The sequence below is a fragment of the Ambystoma mexicanum genome, chromosome 3q (genome assembly GCF_040938575.1).
Source record: "Ambystoma mexicanum isolate Mex_15411 chromosome 3q, UKY_AmexF1_1, whole genome shotgun sequence".
Taxonomy (NCBI): domain Eukaryota; kingdom Metazoa; phylum Chordata; class Amphibia; order Caudata; family Ambystomatidae; genus Ambystoma; species Ambystoma mexicanum.
Genome location: NC_090926.1, coordinates 757,758,963 through 757,786,023, shown reverse-complemented (window position 1 = coordinate 757,786,023; position 27,061 = coordinate 757,758,963). Strand labels below are relative to the sequence as shown.

Sequence of the window (27,061 nt, the reverse complement as noted above, 5' to 3'; positions counted from 1 at the left end):
ATAAATCCACATGATCGGGTATCTTTCATGTGTTTGCTAACACATGAACATGGAGCCAACCCACACAAATCTAAAAAATGTATAGGCATTAATAATACAACAAACCGATTACTAATCTGATGCAGGGTTGATTGTATGTTGTATCGTGCTGTAGTTTTGAGAACAAGAAACCATTGGTGTCTGGTCTATAATTGTATTCTAGATTTTGATCTGTATATTGTGCTCTGGAAGTAACTGCTCTCTCTCTCTCTCTCTCTCTCTTTCTCTCTCTCTCTCTCTCTCTCTCTCTCTCTCTCTCTCTCTCTCATATGCTGTGTGCTTCAACTCCTCTTCCCATCACTCCGCACTTACGGTTCCCCCTCAACATTCTTTTTTCTTTTCCCTCTTTGTTTTGCCTCTATTCATCTGACCGGTCTCCACCTTGGCCAATGCCCTACCCTTTTGGTGTCCCCCGACCCCTCATTGTCTATTCATTTCACCACTTTTGTTGTACCTTCTTCCCTATGTTTCATGTTTGCCCATGGTCGTTTCCTCTCTTACTCCTCTGTGTATTTGCTGCTTTTTTCCCTACCTTTATATATCCCCCCCTTTCACTCCTGTTACTGCTTCATCCATCTCCTATCCATGCTGTGCCCATGCTCAATCGTTTGTTTGCTTTCTCTATTGTCTTTCACCCCTGTTGCCCTAACCGTGCCGCCTTGCCTGTACATACACATACTCTTCCTTCTTTATGTGGTCTCCTGTGTACCTATGCCCTCACCTTTTTGTGTGTACTCTTCCTTTCTATCCATGAACACACACTGCCCTCATCTAATGTATTCTGTCCATAACCCCTGCCTGTCTACACTTTCTTATTGATGGTCTCTTTCTGTCCCCTGTATATGATCACGTCATCGCTTCACTGTTCATGATCATGCATTCCCTTTTGTTCATGCTCCCTTTCTCTCCACTGCCCATTTTACCTCTGTTCTCTTCCTATGATTCTCATGGCCATACCTTACCTCTCCTATCAATGCCCCATCTCTTGATCGTGCTTCCTCCATTTCCTCTGTTTATTCAATTGTTTCCCTCTGCTGTGTCCATGCTTCTGTCCTCTTTCCTACTCTTCTTCTTTGTTTCCCTCCTCTTGTTCATGACTTCATGACTCTTACTCTCCTCTGCCCCTATCACTCCTGCATACCCCTCCATCTCTCTTTACAAACCTCTTGTCATTGTTCCTTTCAGGTGGCAATTTACTTCAGAGTTCTGCCCCTGTAAATATTCCGGGTTCCCTTGGAAGCTCTGCCTCCTTTCACTCTGCCTCTCCCTCCCCACCTGTCAGCCTATCTTCCCAGTTCCTTCCACAGCACCAGGGACACACAAGTCAATCGGATAGCACTTTCCTGGGAACATCAAGCTCGCATGGGTCATTGGGTAAGTAACCAACCAATGGTGTTAGGTAAGCATGGATAACTTCTAAAATGGTGACCGACAAATGGTTACCCATGGACTGTTTGTGTTTCCTAGATAAATGATATTTCTTGACTTGCACTGTCCTGGTATTGTCTGCATTTTTTGAAGTCGGGTCGATTGAAGGTGTGTGTGCGCTTATTTTTACCTTCACAATCCTAGGTATCAAAGGGTTAATTTAAGTTTAACTTTGGTTTCGTAAAAGGTGGCTGTATTTTGGTGGTAAAGGTAAACTCTTGGGATTGGAGGAGGGTGGTTGAGATGTAGGGCAACATGGCATTCGACATTATGGTATCATCTTTATTATTCATAAACATTAAATAACGGTGCATGTGTCCAGGATCTCGGAACACTTTAACAGAGAGAAAACTCGTTATTTTTGACAAATATGAAAAATCTCAGAAGCCTATCTTGCTTAGGTGTAACGATTTTTGTAATCATAGTTTTCCCTTCTGCTCCAGAAAGGAAAACAATATTGCTTTAAATTAGCCTGCAGGAGCCCCCTTCAATTAAAAATGAAAAATAATGAATAAACAAATAGACAGGAAGGTGGCCATGTCAACATCAAAGTGTAATACTGCTACTTTCAAGGAGACAGCCTTCTCTTACTTTATTTCTTCCCATACTGCATCACAGTGGCAGTTGGCACTCAGTTCATTTTTCCAACCCTGAAGTCAGGACCTGCTTTTTTTTGGTGTGACTACTTTGGACTATTAAATACAACTACAACCAAGAATAGTGAGGAAGCCCTAAATTGGTCAGGGAATATAGTAGGGTTCTCACCTGTAATTATTGTTGAAGCAACAGATTCAAATGGTGTATTTTACTGAACACATTTTGTGCAAAAATGGGTTAAAGCCATACAATTTATAATCGTACTGCAGAGGCATATATGAACACTTCTGAGCCCACAGGTCAGCCACAGTAAACAGGAGAATTTTGCAACACATTTTTATGTTGCCTGTGCGGTGTGCACAATCAATAATCAAGAGGCCCTTCTCAACAATAAAAGGCAACACTGACATGGTAAAAGACATGATCATACCTTCTTGTTTTTGGAAGTTTTGCCCCAAGCCAATACTATAGTTAGTTTGACCACTTTGTAAATGCAAGCTTACAAGTACCAGAATTACATGAGAACTTGGGCTCTCTGTATATTGCCCTACAGTTGGTAGCGCTTTAAAAACCAAGTTTTTTTTTATTGTGGTATGGTTAAATATATAAACCTTTCACAACAATGAATCTATGTTTACATCTTAAAGTTTCTTATACAAAGTGTATTTGCTAAAGCATAAAAAAGCAACTTATTCCAAAAACCTTGTTCATGTCGTCATCAGGTGATGTAAAACAGGAAAATACTAAATTCATAAAAACTACCATCCCTGTAAAACATTTTCTTAGACCATAACCTTCTTTCAGCTCAAAACAGATGCTAAATTTAACAAAGCAGCATTCACTAATTAAATTATCTATATTGATCCAACCAGTTCGTACATTACATTTCATTAGGCACTTTTGCTCTTAATTATAATTAAGGAGATGATCTACTTTTCCAGGGCAATCTTACTTTACACCTTTCAAGATTAAAATATTTTATCGACTGTAACTTAACATCTACTCCTAATTCATTCATGGTTCTGTCCATTATCTATTTCGGGGCAGATGTCTTATATAATTGAATCAAATTTAACAAATTCTGAAACCTAAGGGAGGCCAATATTGGGTATTGATGACCCTGATTAGATCATATGCCATAATGTTTCCCCGTCTAACATTCAAATGTCCCTCAAAGCCTGTCCAAAAAACTGCTGCTTCATAGCCTTTAACTTAGCATGGTTGCATAAAATGTGGCATAATGTTTCCACTGAACCAGGCAATTTACAAAATCTATACTCTGGGGTGGGATGCTCGTTCTTATACCTGATGAGTAAAATTTCTCGAGTTAAAATCAGATTGAACCTGAGGCAGAGAAATTCCATCGCCACTACATGTTAGGGAATTTCTTTAAATAAGGCGGGATGGAACCCCATTTTCTATGCTCTAAAACAAACCCTTGCATAGTCTTTGTTTCAAAAGTCTGACGTGTTGAAATCCAGTAGGACTCCGATAGCTTTAGATTTACCCTCTCAGGACGCTGAATTAATGTGTCATGATTACAGTCAATAGTTCTTAAAAGTCCATTACACCTTGTACACCATGAGTTAAAATAATCATACTTTTTGCTTTAAAGTGTGTTGCACTCCAAAAGTAAGGAATCACAAGGGGGAATATTTTTCTTAAAAGAAACCAGGCACTCCACATTATTCTTGCTTTCAGAGAAATCAGTCCTAACTCGGATCTAATAACTGTCCTCAGGACACTTTGTGACAAGCATAAGATGTCTTTCCATTTTGAGGCCTCAAAACCTTCCATCACCTTCTAATCCAACCATAGGATTGTTTCAAGGACATATATAAATGTAGGCATTCTATCCGCAGTGTTGTATTTTATTACCGGATCTACTTAGAACCGGCAGTATATGTACAAAATCTTTTGTATTTTGGGGCATGTTACTTCAATCTTGGTTTTGAGGTATATAAACAGGGCCTTCTTGTTCGGGCAGGTAAAAATGGGAATTCCCAAATATAAAAAATGATCATTGGTGTCCAACTTTAAATTCTCAAGGTACCAAGTATATTTTAAGGGTTTTAGAGATTGGGAAAATCTTAGGATTTTTGTTAATGACTAGGGCATTTCGCATTACATACCTCTCTAGACCATTCAGAAGCCTTTGAACGCCCACTTGCATGAAGTCCATCAGAAGGACGTCATCCGCATAAGTGAGCAGTATAGTTCACTCAATTAATGGGATGCTAGAGTACAGTTTTCAGTACTCTCCCCAATGTCTGATATGTATATATTAAACCCCAGGGGTGAAAAGATAGCAACCACCGGGGGATGTAAAGTCGACATTCCTTTCATCTCAACCGATTCAGCAAATACCCTTGAAAGAAACGCTTAGTATGGCCTCATGGAACACTAGAGGCAATGTTCACCTTACCAAATCTGACAGCCACGATCTGAGCCCTTACGATATTATATGCCTCCAAGAAACGTGGCTGTGTGAAAAACCGGCCCTCTATGGCTACAGTATTGAAATATCCCCGGCTTCAAAAGGGCCCCTGGGTCGTCCTTCGTCGGGACTATTAATAGCTGCACGAATAGGATCCGGCATAACCATCACCAAGGTCATGACCCGCTCCTATGAAATTCTGGCCGTTCTGATCACAAGGTACTCTGAAACATCAACGACCAAACCCAGAGCACAGGATTCAGTAGCAATCATAAACGTCTATTGGAACCCTCAAAAGACCTCAACTGTGAACATGTGTGAGAAAGTGGCCAGTGCAATTGACGATATTGCAATCAACTACAAATCTTCAACCATTCTGATCTGCGGAGACCTCAACGCGAAGTGTACAACAGCTGACGCTCCTGAAAGTAAAGCTTCGACCAACCCCTCTGCCTTGAATAGGGGGCTTGCATGGAGCGCAATGATGAAATCTCGAAATCTCCGTAACTCTGCCACTATGACAGATGTAGAGGCCTTGATACCAACCTGGGAATGTGGCACGTCATCTGCTACCCTTGACTACATCTTTGTCTCAGAATCTGTATATCTCAGCATACTATCATTCAACGTTATCAAAACGAAGTACAGTGATCATAATCTACTGAATTTGACCTGCAGAAGCAATGGGACTATCTCGCAAATCTACGAAGGTCAAATCGAGACCAACTCCCAACAAACCCGTCTCAGAATGATTGCTCCTGACATCCGTAATCTAACAGAACAATTTGTCTGCTTAACGTCAGAACCCGCTCTGCAAAACAGATTGGCCCGATCGAGCTACATTCCTCTCCTGCTGGCTTTCAAAAAACCTGGGAAGAACTCCAATAAACTCGGCATTCAACACACTCACGAGTACAATGTGACCTTGGTTGCCAAACGGAAATTCTTAAGAAAACTGAAAAGAGAGGCAGTAACATCAAATATAACATCACTTTGGGAAACACTTAAAGTACAAACAAGAAACTACAAACAATGGTTGAGAAACTCAAGATGTCTCCTATACCAATCGGACGCTGAAGAAATGCTGAAGGCTCTCTCAAACAAAAAATCCGGCGACTTCTGGTCGCTTATCAATACATCAAACAAGTTCCCAAATTCGCACATGATTAATCCAGTACCGGAAGAAAAATGGGCCGCCCATTTTCTGAACCTGTTCAATTTACCAGAAGGAAATGACGAAGAAATTAAGCACACAGAGGACTCAATCTGGGTGGACCTGACAGATATTGGCGACATCAAATCCATAATCTTGAAATTGAAGTCGTCAAGAGCACCCGGGACCGACGGGCTTGCAAACTGTGATCTAAAACAGCATCCGGATGAGTGGTTGATTCTCATCAGCTCAATTTTCAAGCTCTGTAAAGAAAAAAGAATCCCGCACTCATGGACGAATGCTGTGATCGTTCCGATCTTTAAAAAAGGAGCCAGAGAGGATCCCTTGAATTATCAGCCAATAGCCCTTCTTGATGTGATCGGGAAGGTGTTCGCCTCAATTCTTCTCTCACATTTCCGGAAATGGGCCTTTACCTCCACGTGCTCCGACTCCATGCAAACAGGTTTCCAGCAAAACGCGAGCACCAGTGTCAACATAATGTGCCTGAATCTACTCAAGGAAAGAGTCCTGGTAGGTGCCCCTCGGATTTTCCTAGCATTCGTCGATTTGTCCCAAGCTTTCGTCAGAGTGGACAGGTCGAAACTGTGGTCGAAACCTAGGACCTGGCATTGCCCAGAAAGCATTCTGGAACCCATAATCAGTCTCCATACTAACACCGGCTTAAAGGTCTGTCTAAACAACCAAGGTTCAATCTCGAAAGCTGTAACGACCTTGCGTGGAGTGAAGCAGGGCTGCCCTCTGCCTCTGGCCCTGTTCATATCCTTCCTTGGAGATTTTAAAGACAGCCAGGAACAGATAAGGTCCTTTCCACCAAAAATAGGAACTACAAGGGTTCTGAGACCTCTGTACGCGGACGGCCTGATTTTACTTGATCTTACTCAGGTTGGTCTGCAACGTCAACTCAATAACCTATCATCTTATATCACTGACAATAACCTCGAGATTAATAAATCTAAAACAAAAATCATGATCTTGCAAAAACCAGGTAGCAAAAAGAAAGACCGTTTTCAATGGCATCTCAACGAGACTAAAATTGAAGTAGTGGACTCATTTAAATATCTAGGAGTGCAACTTGACCGCACCAAGAAATGCAGGAACATGCAAGCTACCCTCTGGGCCAAGGCAAAGAATTTAGCCGCACAACTAAGAGCCGTTGATCGAAAATACGGCAAATTTTCACTTCAACCAGCGATCAATTTCTACAAGGCAAAATCATTCCTTCCTTGATGTATGGCATGGATGCTTCCCCTGCAATCCCCTCCCAACTCTGGCAAAAACTCGAAGGTCTCATCTGGAGAGCAGTTCTAGGCCTACCTAAATCAACAGCGCTAGCGCCGATAAGACGAGAACTCGGCCTCACATCCTTGAAAGCAGTGGTGGACCACAGTACTCTACAGCTCTACAGGAAAGTCATTCATCCAGATAGTCTGAAAATCTACCATATGATAGCCGAAGAGATCGAAAAAGGTAATAATAGCTCTATGAACCATTGGGTCCTGGAACAAAAACAGAAACTGCAGACAATCGCCTGTACGGAAGATGAACTAAAGAACAATCCAACTAGGATTAAAACAAAATTGGAATGTTGGGACTGGATCTGCACTATTGATAAAGCAACCTCTAATAAACTTCTAGCCCATCTCCCCATGAATACAAACAAGCTGAAAGAACCTATGGTATACTGCAAAAGATACCCCAGTAAACCGCCGATGAGAACCTTTCTGGAAGCCTGTCTGAACATTTTACCGACGAATGAAATTCTAGCAATCAGAGCGGGACTAAAGGAACAAACTTGCAGACTCTGCCAAAAGCCCGAAGAGCCCAAATCGGTAAGACATCTGTTGATGTGCTGCCCCGCCCTGCACCAAGCCAGAATTGCATACTTCAGCCCTCTGACAGCTTCCTCATTGGTGGGCAACGAAGACATCTGGTGGAACCGTGTTATTACAGGCGAAAAAACCCGATGGCACACGGCAGCAGCCAAACTACTGGAACTGGCAATGGAAAAAACGAAAGGAACCGCGGACGTCATTTTCTCGCCTACATAACCTCATCTGTGGTCTATACGTCGGTAAAACCAACTGCAATGGCAACGAGACTATACCTTGAGCGGAATTTGCTCTTGCTCTTGTAAAAATCAGTTTTTCTTTATGATTATATACAAGTAAATAAAAAAAAATATATGTATATATTAAACAGGCAAGGGCCAATATGCATCCTTGCTGATGACCCCTAGAAGTATGAATTTCTTTAGAGAGTGCCCCATTCAGATTTAGATGAACCCTCTGTTTTGTATTGGAATGCTCATGCACTAAGATACTCAAGAGAACCCCTGGGAGATTCCACTTTTTGGACTTAGACCAAAGTTTCCACTGATTAACAACATCAAAGGATGAAGAGAAGTCCACAAAACGGAAGAATTTACTGGGTGTAAATTCAATATTAAACCATTCAGGTTTGTACCGATAGATTTCCTAAAACTTGACTGAAACTTGTTCATATGACCAGTTTCAATGGCCCATTTATCAAAATCCCTTAAATGAATGTACAAAAGATATTATCCACATCCAATAGGGTGATTGGCCTATAATTCATTGGTTCCTTTGTTACCTTTTTTTAATATCGGTACTACATAAGAGAGGGGCCAGTTTTTTTTGTTTTTTTCCTGTAATTAACAATATTAGTGAAGAGTGCAAAAAGGACCTCTGCCCATAGTTCCAGATCCCTTTTTAGAATAGCATTCGATAGGCCATTCGGACCCACTGCGTGGGAGTTGCTTCCCTTTTTAATTGCCCGAGCGCATTGACTTGATCAAAATGAAGGTCCCATCTTGTGCCATCCACCACATAGGTCCTTCCATCTCATGTCTCCATCTCCACATAAACATTTAAAAAATGCATCACCCAGTGAAATAGGGTAATCTGATCCCTAGCCTGCTCACTCTCAACCCCATGGATTAATGACCAAAACTACCCTTCTTGTTTGCTAAGCAAGATTTTGTAACATTGCTTCCTTGTCATTCTTGAGCATACAGCATTTGTTGTTTTAGCCATTTTGTATACTTTAACTGGGATTGCCTTACAATTTGTGACTTTACCCTGTATATCTTTTGCAATTGCCTTATATTTCTGAACTCTCTTCTCAAGGCTCTTTTTTTTAGATTGCACTTCTGCATGAAAAATATGTGTTTGTACTTGTTTGGTTGCCCCTTAATTTCTTTACAAATCATTCATTATATCAACAAGGAACACATAGTTATTCAGTGGGGATGTAAGGCTCTCACATACTGAATCCTCTGAGTCGTGAAAAACTCTAGCTACAGCTTCGTTGAGCTTAGCAATAGAATGTCTTGCCCATTTAATCCGGTTTCCAGCCAAGTTGGTAGAACCGCCAGAAGGCCCTCCCATGTTTATCTGGGAATGAGATAGCCGGAAATGGGCAGTCAACATTCTATGATCACTGAACTTCATTTCGACTATGCAGAGTTTTTTCGCAGAGTGAGAACAGCGGCCTATTGACCAATACATCGTCCATTCTGGGAGAGAAGATATCATTAGACCAGGTATCCCTGGTACCCAAATCTCCTTCCACATAACCATTGAGGCTCAACAATTCCCATTCTTTTTTACATTTTATCCATCGTTGACCATCAATATTAGAGGCTGCAACTTAAAGATCAGTCCTCTCTCAAAGTATCTAAGCCACCGTCAGGAAGCAACTTTGAGTTTAGATCGGCCATCAATAGTACAAGCCCCCTTCCAGATTAAAAAAAACACTCCTCCAGAAGCAGTGACATTTGGTCAAGAAATTGCTCTAAGGGATTTCTCTTACGGTTCCAGTGAACATTAAAAATAAAAAAGGTTAGTTGTGCAAGACCCTTTTTTAATAGCAAACCAATTAACCAGGAACCCATACGTATTCGAGTAATACTCATTCAAATTTCAACCCAGTGAGTTCCTGACTGCAATCAGGAAGTTCTGGTAGCAGTTTAAGACATTCCTTTTTGCCTCTGCTTTCTGTCTCTCCCCTGCTGATCTACCTGCCTGCTACTCTGACTGGGGGCCTGGCTACCCTCAGAGTCTCACTGGGTACCAGGCTCCTCCACGACCAGTCTCCTCTGCACAACCTCTTGGCCTACCGAGCCCTTAGGGGCTGTAACTGTAACCCTACAGGCCCCTGCCTCCTTGCACTTACCAGAGCCGCACTGCCCTGGCTGCACTTACTTAGAGCATTGCTGTCCTGCTTGCACTTCCCATTTTCACTCCTTCGCCCCCTGAACTTTGCATTTCACCCTTGCACGATCTCAATGACAAAAGGCCTTGTAAGATCGTAGTTTTTGTCATCCCTCTGACTCCCACTCTTGGCTTGTCGCTCCTAGAAACACTTGTGTACAGGCGGTTTATACATTAACTATCATATCATATATCAGTCAGGAGACCCACCAGATGGGCCGTCCCAAGGGACCCTTTGCTGTGAATTGCTGAGTGATATTATATTCATCCCAGAACACATTTGAGGTTAGCCACATTTCCTGCAGGGTCACAACTGAGAATTGTCTTGTGTGCAACCAAATTCAATGTTATTATTTAATTGGGTATTACCTCTAGTGTTCCAGGAAAGAACTTAATTGGTACTATGATTAAAGATGTTGTGATGTACCACGCAGCTGACAAGGATTTTAATTCAAGGCTGCTGGTAGCCACCACAAGTCTGTGTCTCTCCTTTCACCCACCCCCTAGTCCCTCTTAAGCAGTTTACCAGAATTTCCCATTTGGCATGCATGTACACCATTACATTTACATTTAATCAATGAGTCTTGGGGTAAATAGGGATCCCTGCCATTTTGCCCTGGACTACTCCGACTCTTGTATTATTGTAATTCCCATTCTGGTACTGGCATAACATCATAGCCCATCAGCCTAAAATGTTCTACTTCTGATAGGGTTAAGTCCCTAACAATTCTGGACGTAATGGTAAGGGAAACTATGTCCAGTCTATGCTCGCCGATGGTCACCCTGGTCAATATCTGAGGAGGTTATCAGCTTAGGAATGTCAAAAAACAAAGCCAAGATGTTTCTATTTAGCAACATTCTATGCTGGTCTAACAATAGAAATTCAATTGTAACTCTCGAAGAAGGTGGAGCCGCGCAAGACCCCTAACAAGGGTTATTGGATATTTTGTCCACATTTTCCACCAGGCCACTCACTCCTGGCCTCAGATCCAATCCTTTATCCACAACCAGAGTGGACTGAGCTCTTTCAGGGATAATATCCCAGGTATGTGTCTTCTGGGACTTTATTTGCTTGATGGCCTCCTTGTCACTGGTATGCAGAACTTTGTTGGTCTTGGGGCCACTGAGCATATGATTTCCATAGGACTTTGCTGGGGAAGAGCAATTTCATCCAGAATTCAGTATAATTTGACAAAAAAACATTTATTTTCTGTACTTTAGGAGGCTTGGGAACTGCACAGTCAGTGATCTTGTTTGTTAGGCAAGGATTATACCTGGCCTAGATGATCTCCTAATCACTCTGGTGGTTTTGCGATTTTTGGATTTTTTCTTCTCAAAGGCTTGCCACTAATAGGAGAAGCACAGTCATCTTCATGCACCAGGGATAGCACCCCCCCGAGTTAGGCTACACTTTATCAATCAAGTTGATTTCTTCAATCGACAGCAACAAATATTCTGAACCAGCCCTACTTAGATTAACCACAACTGGAGTTGGAGCTGTCAGAGGCTTAGAGCTATTACCATTAGCAAGAGGGTCCACCAAGCATAATTTGTCCAGCCTCAGGCTAACGGAGTTTAATACAACTTTGGGTTGTCGCACTTCAACCCTGTCGCACTTCAACCCTGATGGTGTCATACATGTCCATGAGGGAGGTCAGGACCAAGTTAAAGGCTGAGATAGAAGCAGGTCCCAAGTTACCTCCATGTGCCTGCTGGAAATTTGTTGAAGTTGTAACCACTGGGGAAAGCGACAGGCCAGTGGAATCAAATGTAGACCATGACGTACTTTCATCAAGCATTCTTGGTGAAGAAGACAATGAATGCAGTGAAATTCCTGCAGTCACAGGTTGCAGCCCAGTCTCGGCCTCCAATCCATTTATGGCAGCCATACCAGCCAGTAATTCAGCATCTTCAATACTTGTGTGGGGATCCAGGGCCGGGCAGGACTCTGTGTCCTGTTCTGCTAACCTCAGACTTTCGTGTTCACAGGTGGTCATCCTGCAGTGATTGCAGGAAAATATTGGGTTATGGTCTTTCGGCACTGGGCCATCTTTTTATGTGGCAGGTGTATTTCCCTCCTTTTTCTTATTTGACAAAGCAGAGCTATCAATGATTGTAGGCGCACTAGTAGCAGAGGGATCCAAGTTATTCTCTAGAACAGCAGGAGGTGACACACTAGTGATCGCACTGGTGGAGACAGGCTGATTCACCAGGGGAGGGGCTGTGGGGGAACCTGCAACCCCCACACCCCACTGACTTGCTACATATGTTCTACATCACCCAACGAGATGCAACAAGCAAATCTCTTGTTGTGACAGGCAGCAGTTCACTTGCTCTTTGTACACTGTAAAATAATTGAAGTCGACTGCTATATTAGGCTATACAGAGACTATACAAAATACTCTGCTCCATTCAGGGAACTATGCACCGCAATCACTGCTGCCCAGCCACCCTAGCCAAGGCAGATGGCCTGGTGCCCGATGGCACCTAACTGAGAAACAAGCCTCAGGTCACAGTCGCCATGGAGGACTGCCAAAATTCAGGGAAAAAGCAACCTCCCGCCAGCCAAGCCACCCACTGGAGCACCAGCACTGAGTAGCTCCAGGGTGCTCCTGTGCACAGCCTCCTCACGGCACAACTTTTCACCAGCTCCGGCCCAGCACCTGCTAGTCTTCAAAGCACAGTACAGCAAAGCAACCAGTAGCAAAGCTAATAGTTTTGGCTTTTGTGTTATAATGAATATGGATATGTGATGTACTGCCATCATGGTACTGCATAGCCATAAGATGGCAACAGCTGGAAAATTGTATGAATATGTGGCCATATCATTGCAGTACCTGGCAAATGCCTACCTAATATCCATACACAAGCTAAAATTGTTGGCCTTACCAATTCAGTGCACACAACAGATGCAAGGACATGCGTACTGTTAAGTTATGTTATTGTGACTTGTACCGCACAGCACTGCCATTTGTCGTGGCCTCCAGGCTCCCTGGTGGATCTGAAAAGGACAGAGGGCTGGGAGGGCTTAGTGGGATTGAGAGGGGAAAAGCCCAAGCAAGCTTTAATTTGCTGTTGGTAGCTCAGAAAAACCGGTCACTATGTGCTGGTTTGCTTTTAGTTGGAAGTCGTTATGTGTGTGTGGAGATGTGTGTGTGTGTAGCTGGCTAAGTTTCTTGTTCGGTGTTGCGTGGTGTGTGCGGTTTGTGGTTGTTTTATGTTTCACTGCGGTAGAGATAGGGCATGTACTGTCCTGTGTTTTAGGATGAGTATGCAGAATATTGGAAGGTTGTTAGTGGGTTGGTGGACAGTTGCACCACGTTAAGCTAAATTCAACACATTGGCTATCCCCAAAAGTTCAACTAAATTCAACACATTGGCTACCCCCAAAGGTTCAGCTAAATGTAACACATTGGCTATCCCCAAAAGTTCAGCCAAAATCAGTACACTGGCCAGCATGTGCCTGGCTTCAATACAGTGGCTATCCTCTTAATATGCACATAGCTACAATAAAGTGGTTTTACCTTTTACATGCACTTGAATTTCTTGTGAATTCAACAAAGGCTATGCAGGGGACTGCAGTTAATTAAGGTTAGATGTCATCAATAGAGTACTTGCTATGTAAGGTAGGTTAAAGCCGTTGTCTCTTCCCTGGAGCTTGCTGTATACAGCTTTGATGGATTGGCTAGGGCGCCCCGGGCGAACAGGGCCAACAGGGAATGGGAGCTGCCCGAAGGAGCTGCCCTTTGCCTTTGGCCCTTCACCGACTGCCCGGGCAAAGCTGCCCTGAGAGGATGTCTAAAGAGGCCTGTTCCAGTCACGTGCTCCGCAGAACACCAAATCCGGTGAATGAAGTGCGGGCAGGGTGGGAGTGGAGGGTGGGTCGGGTTGGAGGCTGGATGCTGGCGGATAAAACTCTGCTTATAAATTAAGTGGTTCAAAACACTGTTGGTTCAGACATATTTTTTACACCATTAGCAGATTTACAGCTGTAATTCAATAATTAACTCTGAGGTCTCCTGTAAAATTAAACAGGCAGGCCCTATACAACACAAAGTTTGATGGTGCTGCTTGATATGGCCAGGTTAAAGAGATGAGGAAGTGTTGGGTATGTGGGTGATAATGACAATCAAGATTAACAGGACCATGAGTGGGTAAATAACATATCACTCACAAGCTCTGTCCCTCCTCACTTCCCTTTCTTTACTCTAATGAAATATATTTAGCTTATAAGGAACTCTTAAATGCCACCTGATAGCCAAAATCACAGATGTACTTTTGTCTTGGTTAATATATATGTATCCTGTTATGCATGATGTAAACAAAATATGCATTCCCACATTGCTTTCCTGTCAACCAATCAGAGACATTACAAACTAGAATCGTTACATTTAAACAAAGAGTTTTACTACTACATGAAGGTATTTACTTTGGAGTAGCTGCAGTTTTAGGGGCATTGAAATGCTGTTGGCCCATGCGCCTTCATGCTGCAACTTTCACACTTGTAATAAAAGAAATACTGACTGTGCTGTTTCAAGAATTAAAGGGACTGGGAAAGCAGATGACCTGCAGTCACTGAAGCCAGGCCTGGTCACTTATTTTGTTATAACCTTTGTTCAGCAGTACCATCAGCATGGAGAAAACAGAAAAAATAACCCTTAAATTGAAAATCACAGACCTCAAGTCTCAAGTTATCACAAGTCTCCTTCCCCACTTAATTGAGTACTTGTACTACACACAATGCAGGAAGTGCCAACATCAGGGAAATGCACACAATATTTCATTGATTGAGGCTACTTTGCGACTGTGTGGCTCATTTTGTATTTAATTTTTTTCACGCAAGTCAAGCCCACAGACCTTGCAGCAATATGAGACGCACCTCAAATATGAGCATTATGAGCCATTTTTAGATATTTTCTTTTTTTTTAAACCAGGAAAATATCCTGCTCACCCTCCTTCACAATTATTTGACATTGAGTGTTTTGCAGGTGTGCCAGGAAAGATGGCTTTGAATGAAAACCCGCTCCCGCTACACCTATGCGAGCAAGCACCTCAGTTCCTGTTTATCCACCACCTGGGTTGGTTGAGATTTGCTACTGTTCTGCTACACCTCCTATTTGGGCATTTGTTCACTTGTGTGACACTTCTGTTTGTTTCCGGTGCCTTGGGAACTTTCATCCAGCAAATACTTGAACCACGGTATTCTCCGCATGTCCAGGTGAAACACACTCTCCATATCCAAAATTGGTCTGGTAACAAAAGGAAACAGAAGAATTTGTCGACTACAGGAAGGCCCCAGAACAAGGATAGAATGCAGAACTATCTCTTAAGGTACGTGCAGCAGTCTTCTGTTGGTTCAGGAGTGGGGTTCGCACTCCCAGATTTGGGGCCTTGTCAGTATTCCATCAGTGGGAAGACGAGAGTACCTGCTGGTGTGAAATCCCTGGTTAAGCACTGGATATTTGGGTACCAGATGTTTTGTTCAAGCCAGACACTGTGACCACAGTACCAAAGAAGAGTTCTGCAGCCTCTTTACCAATCAAAACTGGCATGCATTACTCAGGGATAGATAAGGTGGCAACCAAATCCCTTCACAATGCACGTTTGTTACCGACGGGTGACAGTGTGTTCTGGGGCCTTATCCTCAGTATCGCCAAAAGCGGATGAGGTTGTCAAATAACTGAGCCTTAAAGGATAAGGCTCTGGTACCTGGATTAGTACCAAAGATTTAGAAGCAGTAAAGGAAGTTTGATAAACGCAGTAGAAGGAAACAAACGCACTCCCCTTCTTTCCAAAAGATTCTAAGCCTTACATCACTTTAATCCCCGAATCAAGAGAGTTTGAGACCTCAAATATTTTTTATGCCAAAGGACAGTCCTTTTAGTACACCAGCAAGGTCTACCAGATCCTGCACAGCAGCTGGCTTGGCAGCCTCCTCCCCTTTTCTTGACTAATGTACAGGAGCCCAGGCCCGCAGTGTTTCACACTTATCCTAGAACTTATCAGCTAACTCCTATTAAAGTCCCTCAGCCAGCGGTAGAAGTGTACCAAAAAAGAGTATAGCTGTGACCCTGGCAGGAGGCAGAGTAGGCAGGAAGGGGAGCAACGTGCAACACATCTTTCAAGAGTTGCAGCCATGCTGGTTGACAGCCAATTTCAGCTGTAACTTCGATTGGGTGTTAAAGTGTATAAGTGTGCTTTAACTTCACATTGAACAGCTCTGGAATGGTGGCAAAAGTAGTGTAACTGTGAACAGTAAAAACTAAAAGTAGTGGAACACTGCTCCTGAGATTTCCCACTCACTTCGACCACGGTGCCTCACACACCTGACTCAACTTCACCTATTCTTATGTAGTCTCCAGCACCCCAGTCATCACCTTCCGAAATGGCAAAAGCGAGGTTCCAGTGTTGATAATGAAGGAGATAGCTACTTCTTTAGATGAGATACATATGGTGCCTCCTAATGAGGATTCTATTGACCCTACTCCGGCAGAACCACTTCCAAAGAAGCCTAGGTTAGCAGATGATACTACTGACAATGAAGAAGAAGAGCCAAGAGCCTTCACCCAAAATCACCTTCAATGAAGTTATCTAATCCAGCCTAGAACTGCTTCCATTAGACAAACCAGAGGCAGAGAGCCCCTTTGGCAAACTACCTTCGAATGGATTGTGTCCTCCAACGTATTCCTCATCTTTCACATGTAATGTCCAGCTTCAGCTGCCTTGGAAAACTTTTTCGGCAGAGGGTGCTGTGCGTCAATGGCGTTGAGTCGATGTCCCTTGAAGGTCTCTGTCGAGAGTGACGTCATTGGTGATCATATATAGCACTCCCGGCACCCGTTGGCCTCAGTAAAATTTTTCCACAACAGCATTTACTTCGACAACAAAATTTGCAGCGCCTCAATGTCTAACGATTACTTCGATAAAATTCTTCACGTTGTCTCTTCATCTTCAATACCATCGACATCGAAGACTGGCTTTAAAAATTGTCGAGACTGCGGGTCCAAGATTTCTCTTACCAACCTGCACCGTGTCTGTTTATGGTGCCTTGGCGAGGGCCACGACACGTCCAGTTATACCAAGTGCCAGTCCATGACAGGAAAGGCCTTGAGGGAGTGGAAGGGGAAACTCCAGGTAGGGAAAATATCCAAATCCCTTAAGCCCCGACCCACCAGGCCTTCGATCGACGAGTCGAGAGGAAACTCTCCTCGAAGGAAGAAGGCAAAGCGCTCTAGGTCTAGGAGTGGCTCCCACCACTCATCTTCGAAGAAGTCGAAGTGAAGGCACCAGAGGTCGTCTTCGTCGTCCAACGCGCCTCCCGAAAGGGTTGCCTGTCCCACAAACAAATCTACCCAAGCTGAATGGGAAGTTTTCCAAAAGGAAATGTTGAAAATCTCTGAAAAAGGTCATGCTCCTACCGAGCCTTCTAAGCAAACTGGTAAGGATAGATTTCGCTCGAAATCCTGCACACCCTCGAGCCTGGGAAAACTGCCTGAAAAGCATCAGGAACCCTCGAGGCCTTCCTCTGATGACAAGCACAGAGAGAAATTGAGATCGAGTTCCACGACACCATCGAGACCTTCGACGCAGCGGTGTCTCCGATGCCTGCCAGGCCCCCAACGACGAAGGTGTCCTCGACGCCCATCGGGCTCTCGACATCGATGTCGAAGACTTCGAAGCCAGCTGCGCCACATACACCAGTCTTCCCACCTCTGTCGACGCCTATAAAGCCTTCCATGTTATCGAGGCCTGTACCTTCCATTGCTGAGAAAACGTATGCTCCTCTTCCCAGAAAAGAGTTTTTCAAATCACTCTCTTCAATGTATGAAGATGAGGAACGCTCTGATGAGGAAAATGCCCCTTTTGGGCTACAATATGGAACACTCAATGTTCCAGAGTGCCTAATATCCGAGGAGTCCAGAATTAAAGACCTATATGGTAATTTAAAGTCTGCAAGTGGAGTTGATACTTCACCCCAACTGGAGTTTGGAAGACGTGAGCCTGGCGAACACACTGATGCTCCATACAAACAACTCCTGTCCAAAGTTCATGGGATGGAGCAGACCACCACTCCCTTATGAGCAAGATGACCTAACTAATATTTTGGATAAGGGTCTCCAGACTGACCCTGTTTTGCCCTTCCATATGGCATTACAAAAAAGGGTGGCTAGAAATGGGCAAACTCCGGAGACCAGCCCGGCAGTTAATAAGAATCTGACAAAGAAATACTGCCACTCCAGTAGTGACCCAGACTACCTGTCGAAACGCCCCACTCCAGAGAGTGTGGTGGTGCAGGCAACTACAGCTACTTCGAAACAGGCGGCGTCCCTCCCGATAAAGACAATAAGCGTGTAGATGGATGGGCATGAAAGGTATTTTCAACAGGGAGTATGGCACTGAAATCTGCCAACTCCACTTGTGCCCTGGCAACATTTTCGTACACTCTATTGGATTGCATATCTATAATAATAATAATTTTGCCTTTATATAGCCCTACGAACACTCGGATATCTGAACACTGCTTATTATTACCCACGGTGTGTGGTGCTCATTTATTCACCTCGGAAGGATGAAAGGCTGAGTTTGGCCCTGCCGGGATTCGAACCTGGGTTAGCAAGTTCTGCATGGATGTCAAAGCAAGCGCTCTACTCGCTGTGCCACTTGACTGGCTATGGCGGCAGAGCATATTCCTGAGGGGGAAGAAAGGGATAGCTTCTTAGCTATAATTAAGGATGGCAAAGAAGCTAGTTGTGAATCCCTTCAATCAGGATTGGATACTGTGAATAGTGTCGTCAGATCCATGGCTACCAGCACCATAGTGCGCAGATATGCGTGCTTGAGGAAGTCGGGTTTTGTATCAGATGTGCAGTCGAGGCTTCTCAACATGCCTTTTGATGGGTCTCATCTTTTTGGCAGCAAGGCTGATGTGCCTTGAGGAGTTACAGACCTCAGCCTTTTCGTACTAGTGGACCACCTTGAAGGGTATGTCTTTTCGCTACTACTCCTCAGTTGGAAGGGCTAGAGGAATGGCCAGTCAAAGAGGCCACTGAAAATGTCCTTGTGGTGGACGAGGTAGAGGTGCCAAGCCAGCTCAAGCAGCAGTTTCTTTATCTTTACCATCGACCTCTGCAACAGCTGCTACAAAACCACTCTCAGGTCTTGAGTCACAGCTAGCCAGTGGGGGGCAGACTGTCCCAGCATCTAGAAGAATGGAGAGAAATGACTTCAGATGCTTCGGCTCTGGAAACCGTAGCCCATGGCTACTGCCTTCAGAAGATCTCAGAACAATCCACCGGGGAGCCGCTCTTTGATGGTTCCGGGCCCACTCCTTGTGCAGGATGTTTGAACCCTGCTATAGAAAGATGCTATAGAGCCAGTACCAGTACCTGTAACGGACAGGAAAAAGGGATGGTATTCCCCATATTTTTTTGATACCGAAGAAGGACGGAGGACTGAGACCCATCTTGGTCTTGAAATACTTGAACAAGTTCCCCAGGAAGGACACGTTCAAGATGGTCACACTTTCTTCAGGCCCTACAACCTCAGGATTGGTTGGTGTCATTAGACATCCAGGATGCTTATTTTCATGTCCCAATTAATCTCAAGCACAGAAAATAACTGAAGTTTGCAGCTGGCGGTTCTCACTATCCGTTTCGAGTTCTGCCTTTTGGGCTGACCTCCGCCCCGAAGGTTTTCACCAAATTGATGGCGGTAGTGGCAGCGAATCTCAGGAGAGAGGGGGTTCACGTCTATCCCTACTTGGACGATTGGTTGATCAGGGCGTTTTCTCCCGAGCAAGCTGTGGATCATCTCAGTCACCTGCCACTCTCTTCACAGATTGGGCTTCTCCCTCAATTACAAGAAGTCCCAACAGCTCAAGTACATCGGGGCTGTATTAGACGCATTCTTTGGAAAGAGCTTGCCACCCAAGGTGAGGGCTCAAGACATTCTTCAGATGGTTACTAAATTTCACAGTGCCCAGAATCTTCCGGTCTTCGATTTCTTGAGCTTGCACGGCCTCATGGCATCCTGCATTGTTCTGATGCCAGAAGCCTGCCTGAGAATGAGATCCCTTCAATGGGCTCTAAGAACACAATGGTCCCAGTTCTCAGGAAAGATGTCGTACCGACTTCAGATTCCAACCATCGTCTCACAGGATTTTGTGAAGGGAGAACCCTTTTGGCACCCTGGCCGGAGATTACAGTAGTATCGGACACCTCACTCACCGGGTGGGGAGCCCACGCCAACGATCTGACTGTCATCGGTCGTTGGTCTCCATTGGAGTCCAAACTACACATCAATCTTTTGGAGCTGAGGGCAAACAGACTAGTTCTGCAGGCCTTCCGGCCCTCCGTACGGGGGAAGAATGTCCTGATAATGACGGACAACAAAGTGGCCATGTACTACCTCAACAAGAGAGGTGGTGTAGGGTCACTACCACTGTGAAGAAAGGCAATGCAGCTTTGGAACTGGTCAATTCAAGAAGGAATATCTCCATCGGAAGTTCACCTAGCCAGAGAGGAGAACATGGTGGCAGGTTGCTCTGAGCAGGCAGAGCAGTGTCTCCCACGAGTGGGAACTAGCTCATGAAGTCCTTTAAGAGATCTTCACCCTTTGAGGAACTCCTCAAGTGGATATGTTTGCGACCGGTGTCAACCGGAAGTACGAACTGTACTGCTCCACAGAATTTTCCCCCAGAGGAGCTCTAGGAGACACGTTCGTGGTGGACTGGGAGTTTCTGCTCCTATATGAGTTTCCTCCAGTTCCCGTCATTCCTCATGTGATCAGGAGGTTAAGAAAGTTCAGGAAACGCATGATGCTAATTGCCCCGGGTTGGGCCAGGAGGACGTGGTACCCGGACCTTCTAGACATGTCCATCTGTCCTCCGATATGTCTTACTCAGAGAGAGGATCTTCTCTCGCGAGAGAAGGGGTCGGGTTCTCCATCCAGAAGTCAACATTCTCGACCTTCACGCTTGGTTTCTGAAATGCTGAGATATAAGGATTGGGACCTCACAGATGACGTTATGGAGGGTTTGCTTTCGGCTAGAAGACCAGCAACAAAATCTTTGTACCATTGCCGTTGGAACACGTTTTGCAACTGGTGCAAGGAAAAGAATGTAGATCCCTTTCTGTGTAAAACACCGGACGCACTTCTATCTTTAGTCAATTTGAGGCTCCAGATTGGAATCATTAAAGGCTATCTGTTGGCGCTGTCCATTTTTAAGTGCTTGTCAGAGGAATGCTTATTTCAAAATCCCTCTGATGACTTAATTCCTGAAAGGACTCCTAATGTGTATTCTCCATCTCCTTTCCAGGTTTCGGTTTGGGACCTAAATCTGGTTTTACAATTCTTAATGTGTGCACCCTTTGAACCCATGCACGTGTGTCCTCTAAGGTTATTGACCTTAAAACCATTTTATTGGTTGCTCTCACATCAGCACTTAGAGTAAGCAAGTTGCAGGAACTGTCAGTAAAGCCACCCTGTCTTGAAAGTCCAACCTTCATTTTTACTGAAAATCATTTAGGATTTTCATCTAAACCAAACACATGTCCTGCCTTCCTTCTACCCTCCAGCTCACCCTGGCAAGGAGGAAGACTTCATAGATTAGATCCTAGAAGAGAATTAAGCTTTTACATTTCAAGAACATCCAAATTACGGTTTGATGATCAATTGTTCATAGGGCATACAGAACACAAAATAGGTCAGGCTGTTAAAAAACAGACCTTATCTAGGTGGATAATTTTGGCAATCTGAGTGCAACAGGCTTGCAGGGAAATATCCTCCTGAAGGCTTGCAAGCTCATTTCACCAGGGGCACGGCCAAATCTGCAGCCCTTCAAAGGGGAGTTCCTATTAGGAATATTTGTGACGATGCAAGGTGGTCATCAATACACACGTTTTCAAAACATTATGCTCTAGATGCTTCCCATCCGCAAGATCTTCCTTTTGGTAAGGCAGTACTTTGTTCGGCCCTTGAAAATGTATAATATATAGAATTCTACACAGTACTCCAATTATAAGCACTGGTTTGGGAGTCTGTCAAAGATGAGGAATACGTTGGAGGACAAAATCCATTTGAAGAACAAGTTACTTACCCCTGGTAACGTTCTTGCAATGGATGTTCCTCCAACGTATTCCTCATCACCCGCCCATCCTACCCCTCTGTAGAATTCCTCATGGTACTACAGCTTCTGCTCCACCAAGGTTGAGTACTATCATGCCCGTATTTATGGGCATCTTGGCTTCATGGGGAGGTGGAAACAGAACTGAAGCCAACAGGCGCCGTGCATGCTATATATATGACATCACCTTCGAGGGACATCGACTCAACGCCATCGACGTACAGCGCCCTCTGCCAAAAACGTTTTCTGAGGCAGCTGAAGCTCGATATTACATGTCAAAGATGAGCAATGTGTTGGAGTTACATCCTGTCGAAAGAACGTTACCAGGGGTAAGTAACTTGTTCTTTTCACCCATCAAGTCCTTTGCGATTGATGGAAAACTCAGAATTCAAACAGGCAATTTTAGCTTGGTCCATACTACATTCTAAGTGTGCGTTCTCTAAGGCGATTTATAGCAAAGACAAGACTCCCAAAGAAGCTCTCTTTTGTTATGCTGACCCATTTAGCAATAGGTAAGGCAGCATTATTCACTAAAGGGTAAGGCGCACAGCTCCTTCTGTTTTAGAGAAAAATGCCAAGCCCGAGGGATGCCAGGGTAAGATGTCAATTAACAATGCTGGGCTGCAGTCAAGATAAATTAATGCCTCCATAGTTATAACCTCCTTACCATGGTTTTTTCCTCCTTAACTGGGAAAACCTGAAAAGCTTTACTGAGTTTCTTCTTTTGGACATTATAGAGGGGTGTACGGCAGCATTGCCGCAATTGCAGGGTAAAACCAGCATGACCGACATTGCAGCAAAAGGTCTGAATCACCCAGTTTTTATTCACAAGCATGCCTATCTTTCAGATACATTTTTGCGCCAAAACATTTAGGGCAAGTTCCTGATGGCAAAAATCAATTTCTATCCCTCCGCAGATGAAGTGTTGGAGAAGCGACAAGCTAGTGTTTACGGCTGCTTACGTGCTTTGCTCCATCTCTATGCAACAGCAGCACTACAAATCGTATGAGCAAAGGCAACCTTTTTGTGGCTGCGTGGATTAAGTTCAAAACCCTCTGCATTGTCCACAAGGCATTCTGGGGCCTCAATACCTTCAACTCTCTCTTCCTAAATATCTTCCTTCTTGAGCTCTTCGCTCATCCGCCTCCAACTCCCTCAGGGTCAGTCGCTTCTCCAAGCAACAAGTTGGTGGTAGAGCTCTTTCTTCGGCTGGGTCCTCCCTCTGGAACAGCCTCCTTGCCTCTCTGAAAATTGAGGAGAACCATCTCTGGTTCCGGAAGCACCTCAGACCTTCCTCTTTGCTTCTGCTTTCTCTCCTCCTCTCCCTTACTGAACTCCTGGCTGAAACTGCACTGGTCACCTGGCTACCCTCTGTTCTCGGGCCCAGGTCCCCTCCCTGCCAGTTGCACACCTGCACTGCCCCCTTGGCAATCCCTGCACTCTGGGGCTGTTTCTGTATCCCTACAGCCCCCTAGCGACACTTGCACCTGATGTCTGCACATACCTTTGCACCTGCCACCAGCTGGCCACACTTCTTATTTATTGTTCCTATCTATTGTTTGTATTTATTTACTGTATACCCTATGTACTGCACTTCCCCTCCCGCTCGCACTTTCCCCTTCCCCACCTCCCCTGCACTTGCGCAATCTCAATGTCACCTGGCCTTGTAAGATTGTTGTCTCTGTTTTCCCTCTGTTCCCCTCACTTGCCTCGTCGCGCCTTAAAACACTTGTTTATAGGCGCGTTATAAATGCCATATGATATAATATACAAAGCCTTACTATGCTACTGTAAACAAGCGGCATGGGCGTAAATCCAAAACTGCACAATCTCTTCTGTGACATTTACCTCTTAGGAGACCAAGAAGTCCATTTGACATTCCCTTGTGGATGCATTCCATCAAAATCAAAGTTTATTTATCCCTGTTTCCAGGAGAATAACTCGGATCAATGGAAATGAATCACAGTGGACTTTCGGGTCTCTTTTGTTCTTTAGACTGGTTATTGACTCTCCATTTCAACAACCCCTCCTGCTTCACCATCAAAGGTAAAGAAACACCGCTGGAAATACTGAAAGACATATTAAAAACTTCTCTAAATTGGGGCTATAGAACTAGTCCCTTTAAATGAGTGAGCAAAGTGATTTGACTGCTATATCATCCCCAAAAGGACCTCAAGACTGAGACCTGTTGTAAAGATGGATTTTTCTATAAACCCCGTGGGCAGATACTAAGAGATCACCCTGTTCTAGTGAACAGAGAAACTGTCTAGCTAAACTGTATCTGGGTAATGTGACTGAGCAGCAAAGCTTAGACTTTGGATGTGTGAGAGTGGTGAAGAGTACAGAGGCACCTTCAATACTCTGCGTTCATTTCAGAGCCAGGCCTTCTCAAGGGCCTCAGACTGGCTTTGGAGCCTCGCCGTCGTCTTGGTACAATCCCCAAAACCAATCTTACTGTTTTCAAAGCAGTCAACAAAGAGGGTTTAGGAGAGATAAAGGTTGGGGTAGAGTTTCAGCCTCTAGAGCAGTGGTCTTCAAACTTTTTTGGCCAGGAATCCCCCTCCCTCCCTTCCTCCCCAGAGCAAAGTTTCAGCAGGCCGGGACCTCCCAAAAATGCCAAATGGACAGTATGTATGATATGATAGGTTTTTTATAACGCGCTTAATACCCAGAGGTTTCTAAGCGCGGACCCGGGGATCGAACCTGTGTTGCTTTGTGTCGTCTTGCTTCCAAGGCAAGCCTGTTGCTGCTGAGCTATTCTTCCGGACTGTCACCACTATTGCGTGCTGTCACGACACCCTACTCCCAGTAAAGTCCCTGGGCTCCCACCTGCTCCCATCAGTCGCTGGGCTCATCATCCCACTCCTACCCAGTCTCTGGGCTCTCCCCACCCCATCACACACCATGGGCTTTTCCCACCCTGCTCCCACCACTATCCCATGGTTCCCGCCCATCCTGCTCCCAACACAGTCCCTGGGCTCCCCCCATCCCGCTCCCAACACAGTCCCTGGGCTCCCCCCATCCCGTTCCCAACACAGTCGTAGGGCCAGTGGCGGCCAGTGAATTTTTGAAGTGGAGGGGCATTTTCCCCCAAAAATGCCTAAGCGAGTGAGGGAGCCTGAACCAATCATGTGGGTTCGAGGGGGGGTTTCCTCCTTTTTTTTTTTTTTTTAATAATAATGGTTTCAAATGTTGCATTGTAGAGCATACTTTATAAAAAGAAATGGGTAAATAGCCAAACAGTTTGCAATTGGTACTGGGGGGCCCAAGGGGCAGGCATGACATTTTTTACTGGACATCTATGATAGAAATCCAGTAAAAAAAAAAATACCTTCCATGTTCCCTGGGCTCCACAGCATCTCAGAAGGAGAGCTGATTTTGGCAGGTGGGTAGGGGGATTGTGCAACAAAGGCATTTAAGCATTTTTAAAATTCTTTTTATTGTACAACCCTCCTTCCCCCTCTATCCACCACTTGCCAAAATCAGCTCAACGGACCAAAACAGACACACACACACACACACCTCTATCATTCACACAAGCACCCATCACCCGACACTCACTCATAATACAAGCATACATGCATCCATACACATGTTTAAATAAAAACATAACGTACCTTCTACAGGAGCCTGCTTGTGGGTGCTGAAGAAACGCCCCGCTCCTGGCTATGCTGTCCGTATGTGCGAAAAGGGCGCAGGAGCCCCCCCCTCGCACATACATACAGACATGCAGTGCCCCAGCCAGCATTTCCAATGAGCTATGCAATGCTGGTGAAGCAAAACGCCCCAGCCTTGCATGGCCCAGTGAGCATGTGCAGCTGAGGCACTGAGCAGAACTGTCAAAGGGAAATAGTGTTTCCCTTTGACAGTTCAGGCAGCCCAGGAGAACTCCCTCAGCTGGAAAAAGCAGCTGAGGGAGTGCTCATTGTTTCACTGGGCTGGCTCCTTAGCTCCTCCATAATGGGTGAAGGGGCCACTGGGTGGGCGTCCCCTCGCCATTATGGATGAGCCGCCAGGCTCGGACTGGCCTATAGGGCAATAGGGCAATGCATGTATCAAAAATGCAAAATGCTAGTGTGGGCCATTTAAAATGGGCCACCTTTTTGGCCAGTGTGGGCCAGTTTGATGAGTTACTTCACTATGCAGATTTTGACCAATGAGCAGTTAGTCATTTTGACCATTGTTGCTGAATAAATATTCTTTAAATATCCCAATTTACTTACATTTTAACACAATGCACCCCCTTGGGTACTATTCAAACAGTCTGTGTGATAAAGGAATGAATATCCATTTACAACTTTTTCGGGCCACTTTTTCATTGGTGTCTGAGACAGTTTCATGCTTCTGCCTGACCATGTCAGCTGCCCCTGCCATTTCTTCCAATCTAAAAAAAATCTTTTTTTTAAATTTTCTTTATTTTTTAGATTTCATGCTGGCCTCTCAACGGCCCCCAAAGATGCAGCTGCGTACCCTTGCGGGACCGCGCCCCACAGTTTGAATACCACTGCTCTAGAGGCTCTACTGCCCCATGCAGCAAATGACGCTCCATTACAGGTACCCTCTCATGCTTCCCAGTAGGGGGTTGCATGACCTCTTTCAACCACACATGGTTGGGGATGACCTTGGATTGCTGGGAACTAACGAACGTTGTTAAGGGTTATTCAGTAGAATTCCTAGAATCACTTTGCCACCATCCTACTCTATCAAGAAGAATGTCGTCAGAACATCACTTGATTTTAGAACAAGTAGTTTTAGCACTACTACAGAAGGGAGCGATAGTGCTGGTTCCACCTCTGGAAGAAAACCAAGGTATTTATTCAATGTACGTCCTTGTTCCATGAAAGATCTAACAATGCACCCAGTCTTAAACCTGCTTCCTGCAAACATGTATGCCAAGCCACAGAAATTCAGGATGATAACGCTGCAGGAAGTTAATCCTCTGTTAAAACATGGCAACATTAGACATGAAAGATGTATACTTTCATATTTCGAATATTACGATTCAAAGTGGGAGACAAGCACTACCAATT

The 27,061-nt window shown here is 44.6% G+C and overlaps 1 protein-coding gene across 3 annotated transcripts in view; it reads left to right on the top strand.

The window, feature by feature from the left end:
- UNK (unk zinc finger) overlaps positions 1 to 27,061 on the top strand; it is a 1,622,654-nt gene that overhangs the window by 1,276,379 nt on the left and 319,214 nt on the right. For all 3 annotated transcript variants that reach the window (XM_069654746.1, XM_069654744.1, XM_069654745.1), the window contains exon 13: positions 1,225 to 1,413. In XM_069654746.1, coding sequence (XP_069510847.1) covers positions 1,225 to 1,413 — 189 coding nt within the window. The remainder of the gene's footprint in view (positions 1 to 1,224; positions 1,414 to 27,061) is intronic.